We start from the raw sequence: 15,706 nt of genomic DNA on the forward strand, positions 1-15,706 counted from the left end.
CTATGATGCCCCATATAGAATAATGCCCCCTTAAATACCCCCTATAAATGATGAGCCCCATTAAGTGCCCCACACAGTATGATGTCTCATTAAGTGCCCCCCACACAGTATGATGTCTCATTAAGTGCCCCACACAGTATGATGCCCCCATGTAGTATAATGCCCCCTTAAATACCCCCTATAAATGATGAGCCCCATTAAGTGCCCCCACACAGTATGATGCCCCTTTATTACCTCTAAATTGAATCCTCACCTATCCCTCCCACACTTCCACAGGACTGCTCTGGTCTCCGCGAGGACATCACCATTGTATTAGTTATCCTGCAGAGGGGACATGCAGCAGCAGTCCTGGGACTGAGGGACAGAATTGAAGTCTCTCTGGCTGGATCAGGGACAGTTGGGAGGCACGCGTCATGAGATTTTCTCAAGTAAATGTGAACAAAAATGATATGCAAACTGTGTAAAGCTTCATTTTCCTGTGGCGGTTCTGTAGGGGAATTAGCTTTCTGCTCTGTGTGGCAGTTACAGCAGGTTGGGATGTATTGTACGCTCACTGGCTTTTTATGTTGCATTACATTTTATATGTATACATTGCTCAGGTGATAGTTTGTTATTGTTTGCTGGTGTTGCCTGACAATTATATATCATTTAGGTGATTTATACCGGTATGTGTAATGCCGCCGCTTCTCTTATATATAATAACTGGTTTTCCAGGAAATTACAACTTTGTGATCACAAGTCCTAGAGATTTGAACCACTGTGATGTGCCAGGAAGTGGGAGGACACAAGGGGTGGGACTGTGCCCTTCTAATCCTGGCCTCACATGGAGGCATTAGTGTTTCCCTGTTAGGTAGATTCTGTGTGCAGCATTTTTCAAGTCCCTTTGCTGTGCTCTGACCCTCCCCAACACTAAATACTGGAGATGCTGAACCAGGAGATCTGGATCTTGTGAGTATAAAAGCCAGTAACGTGGAGATATTCAGTGCTAGCTGAAGGACACCGCTCTTCCTGCCTTTGAATGATCACCATGGCGGACTCCCCTTGAAGACACATTTGTGAAAGTTACTACTAAGGAAAGTCTGGAGGTTCTGCTGCCCATGCTGACACTACAGGTGAGAATTCTCATGTGAACGATGCTGCATACCTAGTGTAGTGTATGTACCCTATGTGCTTTGTTATAGGTTGTGTTTCATCATGTGCTGCTAACATCTACAGGAAGAGAACATCTATGGAGCCTAGCTCTGGTCTAGTGTGGTTCAGCTGGTGTGTGGTTTGAATCACAAAAGAAGATGGCATTCCGGGGCTGTGTGCTCACCAAGTGTAGAACAGACAGCACCCAAGCTAAACACTGACACATTAAAGTCAGTGGTCCAATTCACATGGCCAGTTTTCTTCACAGATGATCGGGCCATGCACACAAATCTCAGCATGCACTGTTTTGGTCTGATTTTTACATGCTAGACTGCAGACAACTGACACACCTCACACAAACTCCTGTCTCTCTGCCTGAAAAAACAACACTAACAGCCAAATGTGTGTGGGTGGAAGGTCGGTCACAGCTTTATTCTTATTCATTATTTTAGACTCAATCCTTTGAGAATAACCATCAACTATAAACTGCCTGGCCCAAAGCCGGTCCCCGGAGTGCGAGAAGCGCTATGCCACACCAAACATTGGTGCGCAAGTCCGCCTTCCCCTCCGTTGTAACTCTTGTAATCCCCCGACCTCCAGCTGTGACTTAAATCAGAACTGAAAAGAAACATGCAAAAACATCGGAACAATAACCAAAGGGAGGGGGGGGGGGGGGGGGGGGGGGAAGCTTCCTTCCAGAGGTGCCGGAGACTAAGAGGCAGGACACAGGGATGACCCTCCTTTTTATTAACTCTAAGGGGTGGTGTCTTCACCTATTACCCTGCCCCCCCCCCCCCCCCAAGGGAGGGGGGAGCGAGCACTAAACCAGCATGTTGCTTCAGCAGGAAGACAGTGGGATTTAACTCCCAAACTGCCAGGCAGTGGCTGCAGTCCGGCACGCCTGCGTTATACACTGTGGCGCTAGTATACTCACCCGTTCAAGTCAATGGGTCATTGAAAAAATTGAACAACACACATATGCCATTCGTGTGGGATCTGATGTTCATGGATGATCATTAGGAAACCTCAACAGAAGTGAAAAATGGATGATATACTTGTGCCAAACTACAACTCCCAGTATGCTCCAATTACTTCTATGGGAGTTCTAAGAACAGCCAAGCAAGTGTGCATGCTGGGAGTTGTAGTTTCTGACCCCTACTATAGTCAATAGGGCAGCTGGTTACACAGCACAATCGGCGGCACCTTTAAACAGGGCAGTTATCGGGAATGAGTGTTTCTAGGTACACTACATCCCGACAATTTCCCCACTTGTTGGGCTGTGTAAAAGGGGCCTTCAGGAGTTGGGGGGGAAAAAGAAGAGCATTGCGTGGAAAACAAAATCATCATAAGGCATAATGCAAATACTACAAAACCAAAGGCATTTTGTGTGCTGACTTGTGGTGGTCCCAAAATGGAACAGGGTAGTATTTTTTTTTTTTTTAAGATATTGTATGGATCCAAGGGGGGGGAAAAAAAAACCAGTCTCTCTGTATGAAAAAGGAGGTTTTTAGAGGTAAAGTATAGGCTCATAGAGTTTTTAAAGGTGCCATATTGCACCTCTGTCTTAAGATAACCATGACTGTAAAATAAGTCTGGGGTGAACGATCTTTAGCTGACAGCTATTTCTCTCTACTCCACCATAAGCATGCGTATTAGGCTTGACTGCGCATACATATATATTTCAATAGGAAGAAGAGATTAAGACAGTGTTAAAGGGGTTTTCCCATCTAGGCGATTCTACAGTGAGATGGGACCAAGTGCTAGCCCTAGGTGAAGAGGCTTAGGCCGAATGCACACGGCCGTGAGCGGTCCGTGGAACCACGGGCTGGATTCCTGCTGAGAGCAGCAGCGCACACCGTCATTGGTTGCTATGACGCCGTAACACAGTTATACACTGGTATGACCTACACCAGTGTATTACTGTACTGCGGCGGCAGCAGGAAGCGCACGGCGTCATAGCAACCAATGACGCCGTGCTCTCCTGCTCTCAGCAGGAACCCAGCCCGTGGTTCCACGGACCGCTCACAGGCAGGCGATCTGCTGTTTCCATAAATCCCATTGTAATGAATGGGAGCTATGCATACAGAGTAACAGAACTAGGTACACCGCTTCCATAACTTTGGGAGTTATGGAAACAGCAAAGTGCATTGGAAATGGTGAGGTACGACAACCCCTTTAACCCCTTCTCGAACAACGGCAGAAGTCTAGGGTTTAAACATAGTCCGCTAAGAAGCTGAGTGAGCACCATAGACACTGGGTGTGTGCAGACAATTAACCTCTTAGATGCCATGGTCAATTTTGACCACGGTATCTGAGCAGTAATATCCAGGGAGCACTGCACCTGAATGGCTCCCTGTGCACAGTGACAGAGGCTCCAAAGCTTATTATAGCTATGTTTCTATGGAGCCCTGCCAGTTGAAGGGCTCTCTATAAACATATTAAATTTCCCATAGGCTGCAATGATAATTTATTGCAGTCTATGGGAGAAGCAATCAGACAATCACATGTTCAAGTCCCCTAGGGTAGTGCTGGCGAACCTATGGCACGGGTGCCAGAGGCAGCACTCAGATCCCTCTCTGTGGGCACCTGTGCCATGGAAAAAGTCTATGGTGTACCAATATTGTCACGGCCTTTGGTTTGCGCTGTGACACTGTTGCCACACTTGCGGTTGCCCGAGGCAACGTGTTGCTGTGTGAGCATGTGGTGGCAGTGTCTCGGCCTTCTGCGTGACGGCCGTGACATGGTTGCCACGCATGCTGTTGCTGTTGGTAACGTGTGGTTTGGTATGCTTGTGTGTGCACTTCCCCTTTAAGTGGTTTCCTTCCTCTGTCTGGTGTTGGAAGGGTTAACTCCCTTCCTAGTGTTTTGTGAACAATGGGTTTGTGTGTGTGTGTGTGTGTGTGTGTGTGTGTGTGTGTGTGTGGCTGCTTGGGCTATTTAGCCTCTGCTGGATGCCTGAAGCTCAGGGTTCCTCCAGCCTTGGTGTATGCTGGTGGTTCACTGTTCCTAGCTTTTACCATCTGTCCAGTGAGGGCCACCCTTGTGGTCATTGATGTTATGGTGTCTTTTTTCCCTTCTTATCTTTTGGTTTGCGTGGGTTAAGTTCAGGGTGTTGTATGTCTTGTGTTGTGTTACATGGCTGGTGATGTTTGGTGTCCATCATGTTTGCTAGACATTCCCCTGTCTCACGTTTATTGTAGCTATGGGTGTCATGGGTTCCTGTGTGGTTGTGGTTTTTGATGTGTCCTTTAGGCCCCTTTCACACGGGCGTTGCGGAAACATGTGCGGGTGGGTTGCGGGAACACCCGCGATTTTTCCACGCGAGTGCAAAACATTGTCATGCGTTTTGCACTCGCGTGAGAAAAATCGCGCATGTTTGGTACCCAAACCTGAACTTCTTCACAGAAGTTCGGGCTTGGGATCGTTATTCTGTAGATTGTATTATTTTCCCTTATAACATGGTTATAAGGGAAAATAATAGCATTCTGAATACAGAATGCATAGTAAAATAGCGCTGGAGGGGTTAAAAAAAAAAGCAAAAATTTGAACTCGCCTTAGTCCACTTGTTCACGTAGCCGGCATCTCCTTCTGTCTTCATCTTTGCTTTGTGTAGCAACAAGGACCTTTTGGTGACGTCACAGTCATCACATGATCCATCACCATGGTAAAAGATCATGTAATGGATCATGTGACTGTGACATCACCAAAGGTCCTTGTTGCTACATAAAGCTAAGATGAAGACAGAAGGAGATGCTAGCTAAGGTGAGTTAAATTATTATTATTTTTTTAACCCCTTCAGCGCCATTTTACTATGCATTCTGTATTCAGAATGCTATTATTTTCCCTTATAACCATGTTATAAGGGAAAATAATAATGATCGGGTCTCCATCCTGATCGTCTCCTAGCAACTGTGAAAATCGCACTTGCCTGTGGATGCTTGCGATTTTCACGCAACCCCATTAATTTCTATGGGGCCTGCGTTACGTGAAAAACGCTGAATATAGAGCATGCTGCGATTTTCACGCAACGCACAAGTGATGTGTGAAAATCACTGCTCATGTGAACAGCCCCATAGAAATGAATGGGTCGGTATTCAGTGCGGGTGCAATGCGTTCAACTCATGCATCGCATCCGCGCGGAATACTCGCCCATGTGAAAGGGGCCTTAGGCTACATGCACACGATCAGGATTCATGTGCGGAGAATCCGCACTGAAATCCGCAGGTGTTCACAGGCAAATTCGTGCGGTCAATCCGCATTAATTGGTGCGGATTTGCGTGCGGATTTGCATGCGGATTTTCTCAACATCTCTCTAGAACAAAAATAGACCCTTTAACATAATTTCCTGTGACATCATTTGAGAATCGGATTTGAGAATTACTGTACGTTGAAATTGCGATGCGATTAATTTAACACGAAATAATCGCATGGCGATTTCAACTTAGTACTGCTATATTCCATATTCGCCAAATATGGAATATAGCAGTTCTAATGGAGCGTCCCCATCACCATGGGAACGTCTCCATATACTAGAGTGTACTGTCGGATTTGAGAATTACGTTGAAATCGCAATTTGATTAATTCAAGTTATAATAATCGAATTGCGATTTCAACTTAAGCACTGTTATGTTCCATATTCGTTAATTCTAGCCTACTATGGAATATAGCAGTGCTAAGTAGAAATCGCCATGCGATTATTTCGTGTTAAATTAATCGCATCGCGATTTCAACGTAATTCTCAAATCCGACAGTACATTCTAGTATATGGAGACGTTCCCATGGTGATGGGGACGCTCCATTAGTACTGCTATATTCCATATTCGGCGAATATGGAATATAGCAGTACTAAGTTGAAATCGCCATGCGATTATTTAGTGTTAAATTAATCACATCGCGATTTCAACGTACAGTAATTCTCAAATCCGACAGTACATTCTAGTATATGGAGACGTATATTGCGTCTCCATATACTATATGTAGTATATTGCTTCCTTCTCTTGCTGCAATGAACAGACACAAAATGGTGGCTGATTCTCCTCCCCTTATTTCCCCTTCCTATTACATACATGCGGATTTTGATGCGGATCCGCATCAAAATCCGCACTGTGTGCGTGTACCATCCGGATTTTAGCCTCTCCATTGAAGTGAATGGAGAAAATCCGCAAGATATCCGGACAGGAAAAAAAAAATTAATTGACATGTCGCGGATTTTAAAATCCGCACCGCAGGTCAAAATCCGCACGCGAAAAATCCGCATCGTGTGCATTGAGAATTTCAAATTCTCATAGAATACAATGGACATGACCTACGGTGCGGATTTTCCGCGCGGAAAATCCGCACGCAATCCTGATCGTGTGCAGGGGGCCTTAATGTTGGTGTGGACAGCAGCACTTGTGCACGGGTTCCAGTCAGTGACTGTGGCAGGTAAGTGTGTTATGGGTTTCGCTTACCTGCCAACTCCATATGCTGTATGTGTTCCCCTCTCCTTGCAGCCTGGCCTCAGATAGAGACTCCTGTTCCCCCATGAGTGGGTGTCACGGCTGAGGATGGGGGAAATCCTCAGCCGTGTGAAGTCAAAGGGTGTCCGGTCACTACTTGGCCAGGACCACAGCATTAGGGAGCAGGTCACCTCCTAGTGCGTCCCTAACGCTGACCCTGTCTCCTGTCAGTATGAGCCGACCTTGATGGTAGGAGGGCTCATACGCTGGAACCTACTAGTCCCTACAAGCCCTCAAGTCGGCCCTGACCTAAGGAACAGAGTAGGACAACCCACTCCTCCAAGACAGGGAGGAGCAGGAGTCCCAATGGCCAAGCTGTAGGGAAAAGGGGAACATGAATGCAAACCAATGTATATGGCAGGCGCTGCACTAGTTCCAGCCACCTGCCACAGCCCTGCTGACTGGATCCGTGTGCAGGAAAACTGAAGTCCACAAATAACAAACTCATCCACACACCGGAACCCAGATACATGGCAGCACAGAAATATACCAGAAAACATAGACCGAACATCACACAGACAAAGACAAACTGAACTTAAACATATGACCACAGTGGTGGCTCTCACAGGCAGATCAAATACACAAGAGGCTGCTCCAGCTAGCAGGGCTGAAGCAACCTACTGAAGCCTGCAAGAGACTGAGGCTATATAGGCCAAAAGGCCACACCCACCGGTCAACCACACCCAGTGACATCACACACACTGGGAAGGAAGTTAACCCTTCCAGCACACAGAAGGGAAAACACACATATAAGGGGAAGTGCACACAAAACATAATACACCGTGCACACAACACACACCCCTAACAAAAAGGGAGTCAGGTGAGACCGCATGCCAGGGCAGCAAGCTGCCTAGCGATGCTCAGGCTGCTCTGCTGCAAAATACCACGCTAGTTGCCTGCGGCAACCACAAGTGAGGCCACACACCAGCGGCCCTCACCCATGGTTGAATAACCATAGAAAACCGCAGGCAACCGCATGCGGTCAAGGAGTCACGGTCATGGGCATGGCCGTGACAGTGGGATGAACAGGTCGTCTCTTCCCTGCTCCTTGGTGAGGGATTACCAGGGAGACTCAGGGTCTCTAGGAATCCAGAGTATAAGCCGTTCTACCATCCGGGTCCGCTCATACGGTGAGGAGTCGGGGAGAAAAAAAAAAAACAGAACAGAAAAATAAAAAAAAAGTTATGGCTCCAGAATCGGCCAGTCCTAAAGGTGGTTAAACTCCTTTGGCTACTCTCACACTGGCGTTTCTGGATCCGCTTGTGAGATCCGTTTCAGGGCTCTCACAAGCAGTCCAAAATGGATCATTTTAGCCCCAATGCTAAAGGATCCGTTCAGAATGCATCAGTTTGCCTCCGTTCAGCCTCCATTCCGCTCTGGAGGCGGACACCAAGCAGCGTTTTGATGTCCGCCTGACGATGCAGAGCCAAACGGATCCGTCCTGACTTACAATGTAAGTGAATGGGGACGGATCCGTTTTCACAATATGGTGCAATTGAAAACAGATCCGCCTCCCATTGATTTTCAGTGTAAGTCAAAACGGATCCGTTTGCATTATCATGAACTTTTTTTTTTGTTCATGGTAATGCAAACTGATCCGTTCTGAATGGACACAAGCGTTTGCATTATAGGTGCAGATACCACAGTTAACATGCAGGTGTGAAAGTAGCCTTTGGCAGCAGCTTATTTCCCAGAAGAAAAAATAATTGGGCGTGTTGAAATCCAAGATGCACGAGTCTTCTTTCCCTCATCGTCTGCTGTCAGAGAGTGCCTGGAGGCCCCCCATATACATTAACTTGTCAGTTGGGTTTTGGGAGCGCTGATGAGGCATTTGCATGTCCTGAGTGTCCTTGCTGCTGAAGGTGGAATTAGGACCATTAAAATTTTTCCTGTGGGGCCCCCACAGTTGACGTTTACTGCTGACCTTCATTCGCTAGTCAACAATGATGTTCCTCACCTGGCATGGAAATGATTTCTCCCCGTCAGCAGTGCCAATGGAAATAACCATCCTTGTTGCATGACTGTTTGAGCTGACAATTATTTGTCATTTTCTAAAAACAAGCCATAACTTGGTTGTCCAAGTCACCTAAAAAGGGACCCTAAAATTTATGCCTTAAAATCAAAACTTCCTATACTTACTTCTTTTCCCCCCGACGTTCTCTGTGCCGCAGCTCCAGACCTTCTTTTGCTCTTTCTATACAAACCTTCAGCGGTAATATGTAGGTACCCTATTTTTTGCCCTATAAGACGCACCTTTTTTCTCCCAAAAGTGGGGGGAAAATAGCAGTGCGTCTTATGGGGCGAATGCAGCATTTTGCAGAATTTTCAATGCGCCCACGCCGCCTGCTTCATTCATAAAGTGGGCGGTGCGTGACGTAGTGACTCACGCTGCCAGCGCCCGTCCTCCCGGCCTGCCTCCTCCCTCCTCTCTGCTACTGAGCGCTTGTAAGTAATACAGGCGCTGATTACCCTGAATTTTTATATATTAACACTGCCTACAATTATAGATGGGATTATATACAGTGAGCGGGGCCTGTAGAATACAGTCACTACACGGGCCCCGCTGTCATTATAAAACCAGATGCGACCCCCACCCCCTGTATTGGGGGTCATTCATACTGCAGGGACACTGTTATGAAGGGGATCTGTGGATGCCACATAGCATAAGATGCTATATACTGTATGTGTCTCCCGCAGATCCCCCATAACAATGTCTGCAAAACGGACAAGAATAGGACATGACTCATAATTTTTGCGGGCCACGGAACGGAGCAATGGATGCGGACAGAACACATGGTGCTGTCCGCATCTTTTGTGGCCTTATTGAAGTGAATGGATCCGCACCCGAGCAGCAAAAAATGCAGCTCGGATGCGGACCAAAACCACGGTTGTGTGAATGAGCACTTAGGTGTATACTTCTTCAGGCCAGTTTGAAACAAGTGCATTACAGTGGAATGATATGCCCATATTACTGACAAGTTTTTTGTCGTAACCTCGGGTCTACTGTCCACTCTTACATCATCAAAGATTTCTATGATGCTGTCAGTTTGGATCAGTAAATTCACAGCTGGGCCAGGACATTTGTTTGTGGCACTGGTGCTTTGTGAAACTGTTCTGGCTCTCCAACATGCTATTCCAGCATAGAATTCTGTGAATCTACTGGAAAAAACATTTGCGTGCAGTGTCCTTTGTCCCAACAATTCCCAGCATATTTGCCAGGTAGCTGCCAGTTTTTTGCCAGACTCCATTATAGTCAAAGGGGTCTTGCTGGCAGGCGGCAGTATCCGGAAATGCCGGTTCCAGAGAACTCTAGCAGGCTATTCTCAGCCAGAACATTCTACCAGAGAGCTCTGCTGCATATGTGAAACTAGTCTTACGGGTATAAGACGCTAATCTTTTTCTCTCTTCTTCTATCAGGCATGGCATCTGCTGATTTGAGAGACGAGCTGGACTGCTCCATCTGTCTGCACACATATACAGATCCTGTAATGTTGAGATGTGGACACAACTTCTGCCGGGTCTGTATTGATCGTGCACTGGATACGCAGGACCAGTCCGGAGTTTATACCTGTCCTGAATGCAGAGAAGAGTTTCAGGAGCGGCCTGCACTGATGAAGAACTTTGCTTTGTGTAAAATAATGGAGAATTTACTATTTACTCAACCAAGAGGGGCGGAAACCGGGATCTGCTGCACTTACTGTGTGGACTGTCCTGTACCTGCTGTTAAAGGCTGTCTACACTGTGAAGCTTTTCTGTGTGATAAACACCTAAGAGTTCACAGCAAGTCATCAGAACACATCTTATCTGAACCCAGCACTTCTCTGGAGAGCAGGAAATGTTCTGTCCATAAGGAACTCTTAAAGTATTACTGCACTGAGGACTATGCTTGTATCTGTGTGTCCTGCAGTTTGGTTGGAGAACACTGGGGACACAGAGTGGAAATGCTGGATGAGGCCTATGAAAAGAAGAAGAAAAAAATGAGAAATGTTCTACAGAAAGTGACCATTAAAAGGGAGGTGATAGAAAAAAGAGCCCAGAGTCTGGAAAAACACAGGAGAAAAACAAAAGACAAAGCAGCTAATTTAAAAGGAAGAGTCACTGCCCTGTTTACAGACATCAGAAGACAACTGGACGACCTTGAAAACAGGGTCCTGAGCGAGATCTCAAGGCAAGAAGAGCAGGTGTCACTCTCACTCTCTGCTCTGAGTCAGAAAATGAAAATCAAGAAGGATGAGCTTTCCAGGAAGATGAGACTCACTGAGGAGTTATGTAACATGACTGATCCACTGACTGTGTTACAGGAACCACACACAGGTGACTTGTATAATACAGAGGAAGAGGAATGTGATGAGAACACAGGTGTCTATGATAAACCACTCCATGATGTAGATGATCTGAATGTGGCTGTGGTCTCAGACACATTACACACATTATGGGACATAATAACAGGAATAAGGAGAGGGATCTATGTGGAAGATCCTGCAGACATATTACTAGATGTTAATACAGCTGGTAATTATATCCTTATATCAGACGACCTGAAAACTGCATCCAGAACCCTAATAAACCAGAATCGCCCAGAAACAGCAGAAAGATTCCAGTATAATCAAGTTTTAAGCAGCAAGACTTTTTCTTCAGGGCGACATCACTGGGATGTGGACATCAGTGAAGCAGGGAGTTGGAGGGTGGGGATGTGTTATCCCAGTATGGACAAAAGGGGACTTCAGTCATATATTGGAGGTAATAAGAAGTCCTGGGGTTTATTTGGTGGAAAGTGTAATACTCAGTATGGGGTAATACATGACACTGAATATATCCAGTTACCTCACAAGATCTCCAGTATTAGAGTCCGAATATATGTGGATTATGAGGGCGGGCAGTTGTCTTTTTATGAGCTGGGTGATCCCATCAAACACTTGCACACCTTCACTGCCATCTTCACTCAACCACTTTATGCTGTATTATGGCTCCATGATGGTTGTCTCAGAATAACAGAGACTTGTCACAATCTGTAAGACTTGATAATCTTGTGAAAAATCCACCCACAGCCTGGCAGAAAAACATAATGTGGAACGTAAGTGCTATGGCATACAATCAGTAGGAGTCTTCTTCTTCAGGAACATGTGGCACCACTGATGGACATCAACATCATCATTTTTTTTCATCTTCCTTAATAATTGAATCATGATTATATGTATTATATTACTCTTTCCAAATTTCTTTTGTAAATGCACCTTACACCAGGGAAGAGGTATGTACACATGCCAGGTATGGATTTCAACAGGTATTTGGTATGATTGTCATGTGGTATTTCACATAATGCCTGTGTGAAAGGGGCTGTATTACAGTGTTTTGCAGTCACTGCAATTATGTTTGCAAATTTAGTGGAGGATTTTGCTCTTTTCAATGAAGGGTAAGATCTGTGGCAGACCTGCATCAAATAGAAATTGTGAATTTTGGTGTGGATATGCTGCAGAAACGCACATAAATCCACATGACAATTCGTGCGGATTTTGTGTGCAGGTACCCTAAAGGTGCCACAGATCAGCTGATGAACGAGCAAAATGTTTGTTCATTGACTGAAACAATCACTCATGAGGACACTTCAATGATTGTTTTCGGGCAGCAGATCGAGCTGTGTAAACAGCACTCTGCTTCCCAGAAACTGATTCTGTATAGTAAGCAGTAGCCACAGCTCATCCTCATACAATGAACGTTAAACCGCAGAACTTCATATCCACTAATAAACAGGCAATTGTCGGGAAGGATCGCTTCCATCACGACAGTTGTGTGCTTGATCGCTGCATATAAATGCAGCATTAGTCTCCTACCCTGTGAGTTTTATTTACAGGGCCATAGTTATATCAAGTTAAGGAAAAACTCTACAAAACCTAAGTATTCCAACCTAACTACTTAAAAGGGTTGTCCAGAATATGAAAAGCATGGCTGATTTCCTCCAAAAACTTGCACCGAATTTATCACAGGGGCTCAGGCTGGATGATGAATGTGGTGCAGGGATAGCACTTTTCTCTGGCTCTATACCAACTCTTGGTTGGCTTGCTTTGAGAGTTCAAGCCAGAATTGTGGGGAAATTTTGGTGCAAAATGGTATTTATCTCAGGTAGTACCCCCTTTCCCACATAGCGCCAAGAATAGGACATGGTGCCATGGGACGGAAATACGGAAATGGACAGCACACTGTGTGCTGTCGGTATCTTTTGCTGCTTCTGCATCTTTTGGGTCCAAAAATTATGTTTTTGTGCACGAGCCCTAACACTCCTAATATCAGACATTGCATGAGACACTTCCAGACTAACTCACAGGTAAGACAATGGTAGAAGAAATCTAAGAGAGAATGTCCAGCAATAGCATCAATCTTGTAAACTATATTGAAGTGAAAAAAGTTAAAAAGGAAGGTCACATTAATGCTGATGCTTTTCGGACACAATTGGGGTAATTTAACAAACTGGTGTAAAGTAGAACTGGCTTAGTTGCCCATAGCAACCAATCAGATTCCACCTTTCATTTTCCAAAGTAGCTGTCAAATATGGAAGGTGGAATCTGATTGGTTGCTGTGGGCAACAAAGCCAGTTCTACTTTACACCAGTTTGATAAATGGCCCCAAATGTATCATCATATACAGTCAGGTCCATAAATATTGGGACACCGACACAATTCTAACATTTTTGGCTCTATACACCACCACAATGGATTTGAAATGAAATGATCAAGATGTGCTTTAACAGCAGACTGTCAGCTTTAATTTGAGGGTATTTACATCCAAATCAGGTGAACGGTGTAGGAATTACAACAGTTTGCATCTGTGCCTCTGATTTGTTAAGGGACCAAAAGTAATGGGACAATTGGCTTCTCAGCTGTTCCATGGCCAGGAGTGTGTTGTTCCATCATTATCCCAATTACAATGAGCACAAAAAAGGTCCAGAGTTAATTTCAAGTGTGCTATTTGCATTTGGAATCTGATGCTGTCAACTCTCAAGATGATATCCAAACAGCTGTCACTATCAGTGAAGCAAGCCATCACTAGGCTGAAAAAACACAACAAACCCATCAGAGAGATAGTAAAAACATTAGGCGTGGCCAAAACAACTGTTTGGAACATTCTTAAAAAGAAGGAACGCACCGGTGAGCTCAGCAACACCAAAAGACCCGGAAGACCACGGAAAACAATTGTGGTGGATGACCGAAGAATTGTTTCCCTGGTGATGAAAACACCCTTCACAACAGTTGGCTAGATCAAGAACACTCTCCAGGAGGTAGGTGTATGTGTGTCAAAGTCAACAATCAAGGGAAGACTTCACCAGAGTGAATACAGTGGGTTCACCACAAGATGTAAACCATTGGTGAGCCTCAAAAACAGGAAGGCCAGATTAGAGTTTGCCAAACGACATCTAAAAAAGCCTTCACAGTCCTGGAACAACACAAATCACAGGTGGGTGGATGATAGAGGATCCACAATACTGGTGTATTTTTCACTTCATTTGCATGTTTAATTGGGACATGTGACTTACTGGGAGGGTTCGGATGTGTATATACGTCTGTTACTATTCACTTTGTATGTTGCTTGAGACAGACCATTACGGTCGAAAGGTTGCATTTTTTGCTGGTGAAATAAATTCCACAGAATTGAAGACAAGAGAGTGCTGCGGTTTCTTCTATATGACGTATCCAAGGGGGAACTTCTGACTGGCTCCCAACACAGCTGGCACCACCACAAGATAAGGCTTTAATTTTTCGTTGTGCTGCTATACGCATTTTTCTCAAATTAAAGCTGACAGTCTGCAGTTAAAGCACATATGGTTTGTTGCATTTCAAATCTATTGTGGTGTTGTATGGAGCTAAAAATGTTAGAATTGTGTCGATGTCCCAATATTTCTGGACCTGACTGTACTTTGTATTGAAATACAGATTGATGTCTACAAAGCTCCTCTCCCTTAGAACCTCCTGATGAATATTAATTAATGCCATCTGATTACAACAGTAAGGCCTCTTGCACACGAACGTGTGCGCCCTGTGGCCGTGCTGCGGGCCGCAATGCACGAACACCAACCGCGGGACAGCCTCAGCGGATCGCAGACCCATTCACTTTAATGGGTCCGCGATCCACCCGTTCCGCAAAAACATAGGACATGTTCTATCTTTTTGCAGAACGGAAGTACGGGACGAAACCCCACGGAAGCACTCCTTAGAGAATGGGTCCGCATCCGTGATGCAGAAAGCCCACGGAACGGCGCCCGTGTATTGTGGATCCGCAAATGGGGTCCGCAATACGGCCACAGAGTGCACACGTTTGTGAGAAAGAGGCCTAAATCATACAATTCCACAAAACATTTTCAACCATAAAGTTATCACAGTAAAGTAAATTCATTTTATAACTGAGGCCATGAGGTTTAACAGAGTTCAGAGAAAAAATCCAATAAGTTTCCCTTGCAAGAAACCTCCAATCGCCTCCACACTGTGGTTTGTTACAGGGGTTATCCAATCCTATAAAAAGCCTTATAGGCCAGGCCCCCTACACTGAATATACTTACCTGGCTCCCGTTTCCTGCGATGCTCCTGGTCTGCTTCTTCTCCCCATGCGCGGATTAAAAAAATCAGGTGTCGGGGGCAAGCAGCCAATGGCAGGCAGGGACGGGAACGAGCGTCCATAGCATCGTGGGTGACGACTGGAGGTTGTGCGGTATGAATGCAGCAAGCCCCTGAGGAGCCTGTGCAGGGGATGGCATTGGTAGTAGCCATGATGAGATGATGCATCATGATGTACTCCCTCAGGCTGTTGTTTCGTGGGGATCAGTGCAGTGAAAAGGTGGTTTAAGAACTCGGGCCAGAAGTCAAAGAATAAAAGTCTCTCTTTACTCAGTGCAAAAGTTAACTTGTAGTACACCCAGCAGTAGTTTAGACAAAGTGCAATGTCTGGAAATTGCCAGCTATCAGATGAGGTATGGTGGCTGGCAAAGTGGCAGAGAATGGCACATCTATTACTATTTTATATTGATTGGCTAACAGCTGTAAGCTGGCACTTGTGGATAGAGGTGTCCACTATACAATGCAGGCTTTGAG

General features: G+C 45.4%; 1 protein-coding gene across 1 annotated transcript; it reads left to right on the forward strand.

The window, feature by feature from the left end:
• The first annotated feature begins 690 nt into the window (after positions 1-690).
• LOC122922099 (E3 ubiquitin-protein ligase TRIM11-like) lies at positions 691-13,094 on the forward strand. The gene is made up of 2 exons (XM_044272571.1): positions 691-1,112; positions 10,047-13,094. The coding sequence occupies exon 2, from the start codon at positions 10,049-10,051 to the stop codon at positions 11,642-11,644; it is 1,596 nt and encodes a 531-aa protein (XP_044128506.1). The 5' UTR covers positions 691-1,112; positions 10,047-10,048; the 3' UTR covers positions 11,645-13,094.
• The last annotated feature ends 2,612 nt before the right edge of the window (positions 13,095-15,706 follow it).

The sequence above is a fragment of the Bufo gargarizans genome, chromosome 11 (genome assembly GCF_014858855.1).
Source record: "Bufo gargarizans isolate SCDJY-AF-19 chromosome 11, ASM1485885v1, whole genome shotgun sequence".
Lineage (NCBI taxonomy): Eukaryota > Metazoa > Chordata > Amphibia > Anura > Bufonidae > Bufo > Bufo gargarizans.

Coding starts and splice junctions, on each gene's coding strand:
- LOC122922099 (XM_044272571.1), top strand. CDS start 10,049: ATGGCATCTGCTGATTTGAGAGACGAGCTGGACTGCTCCATCTGTCTG.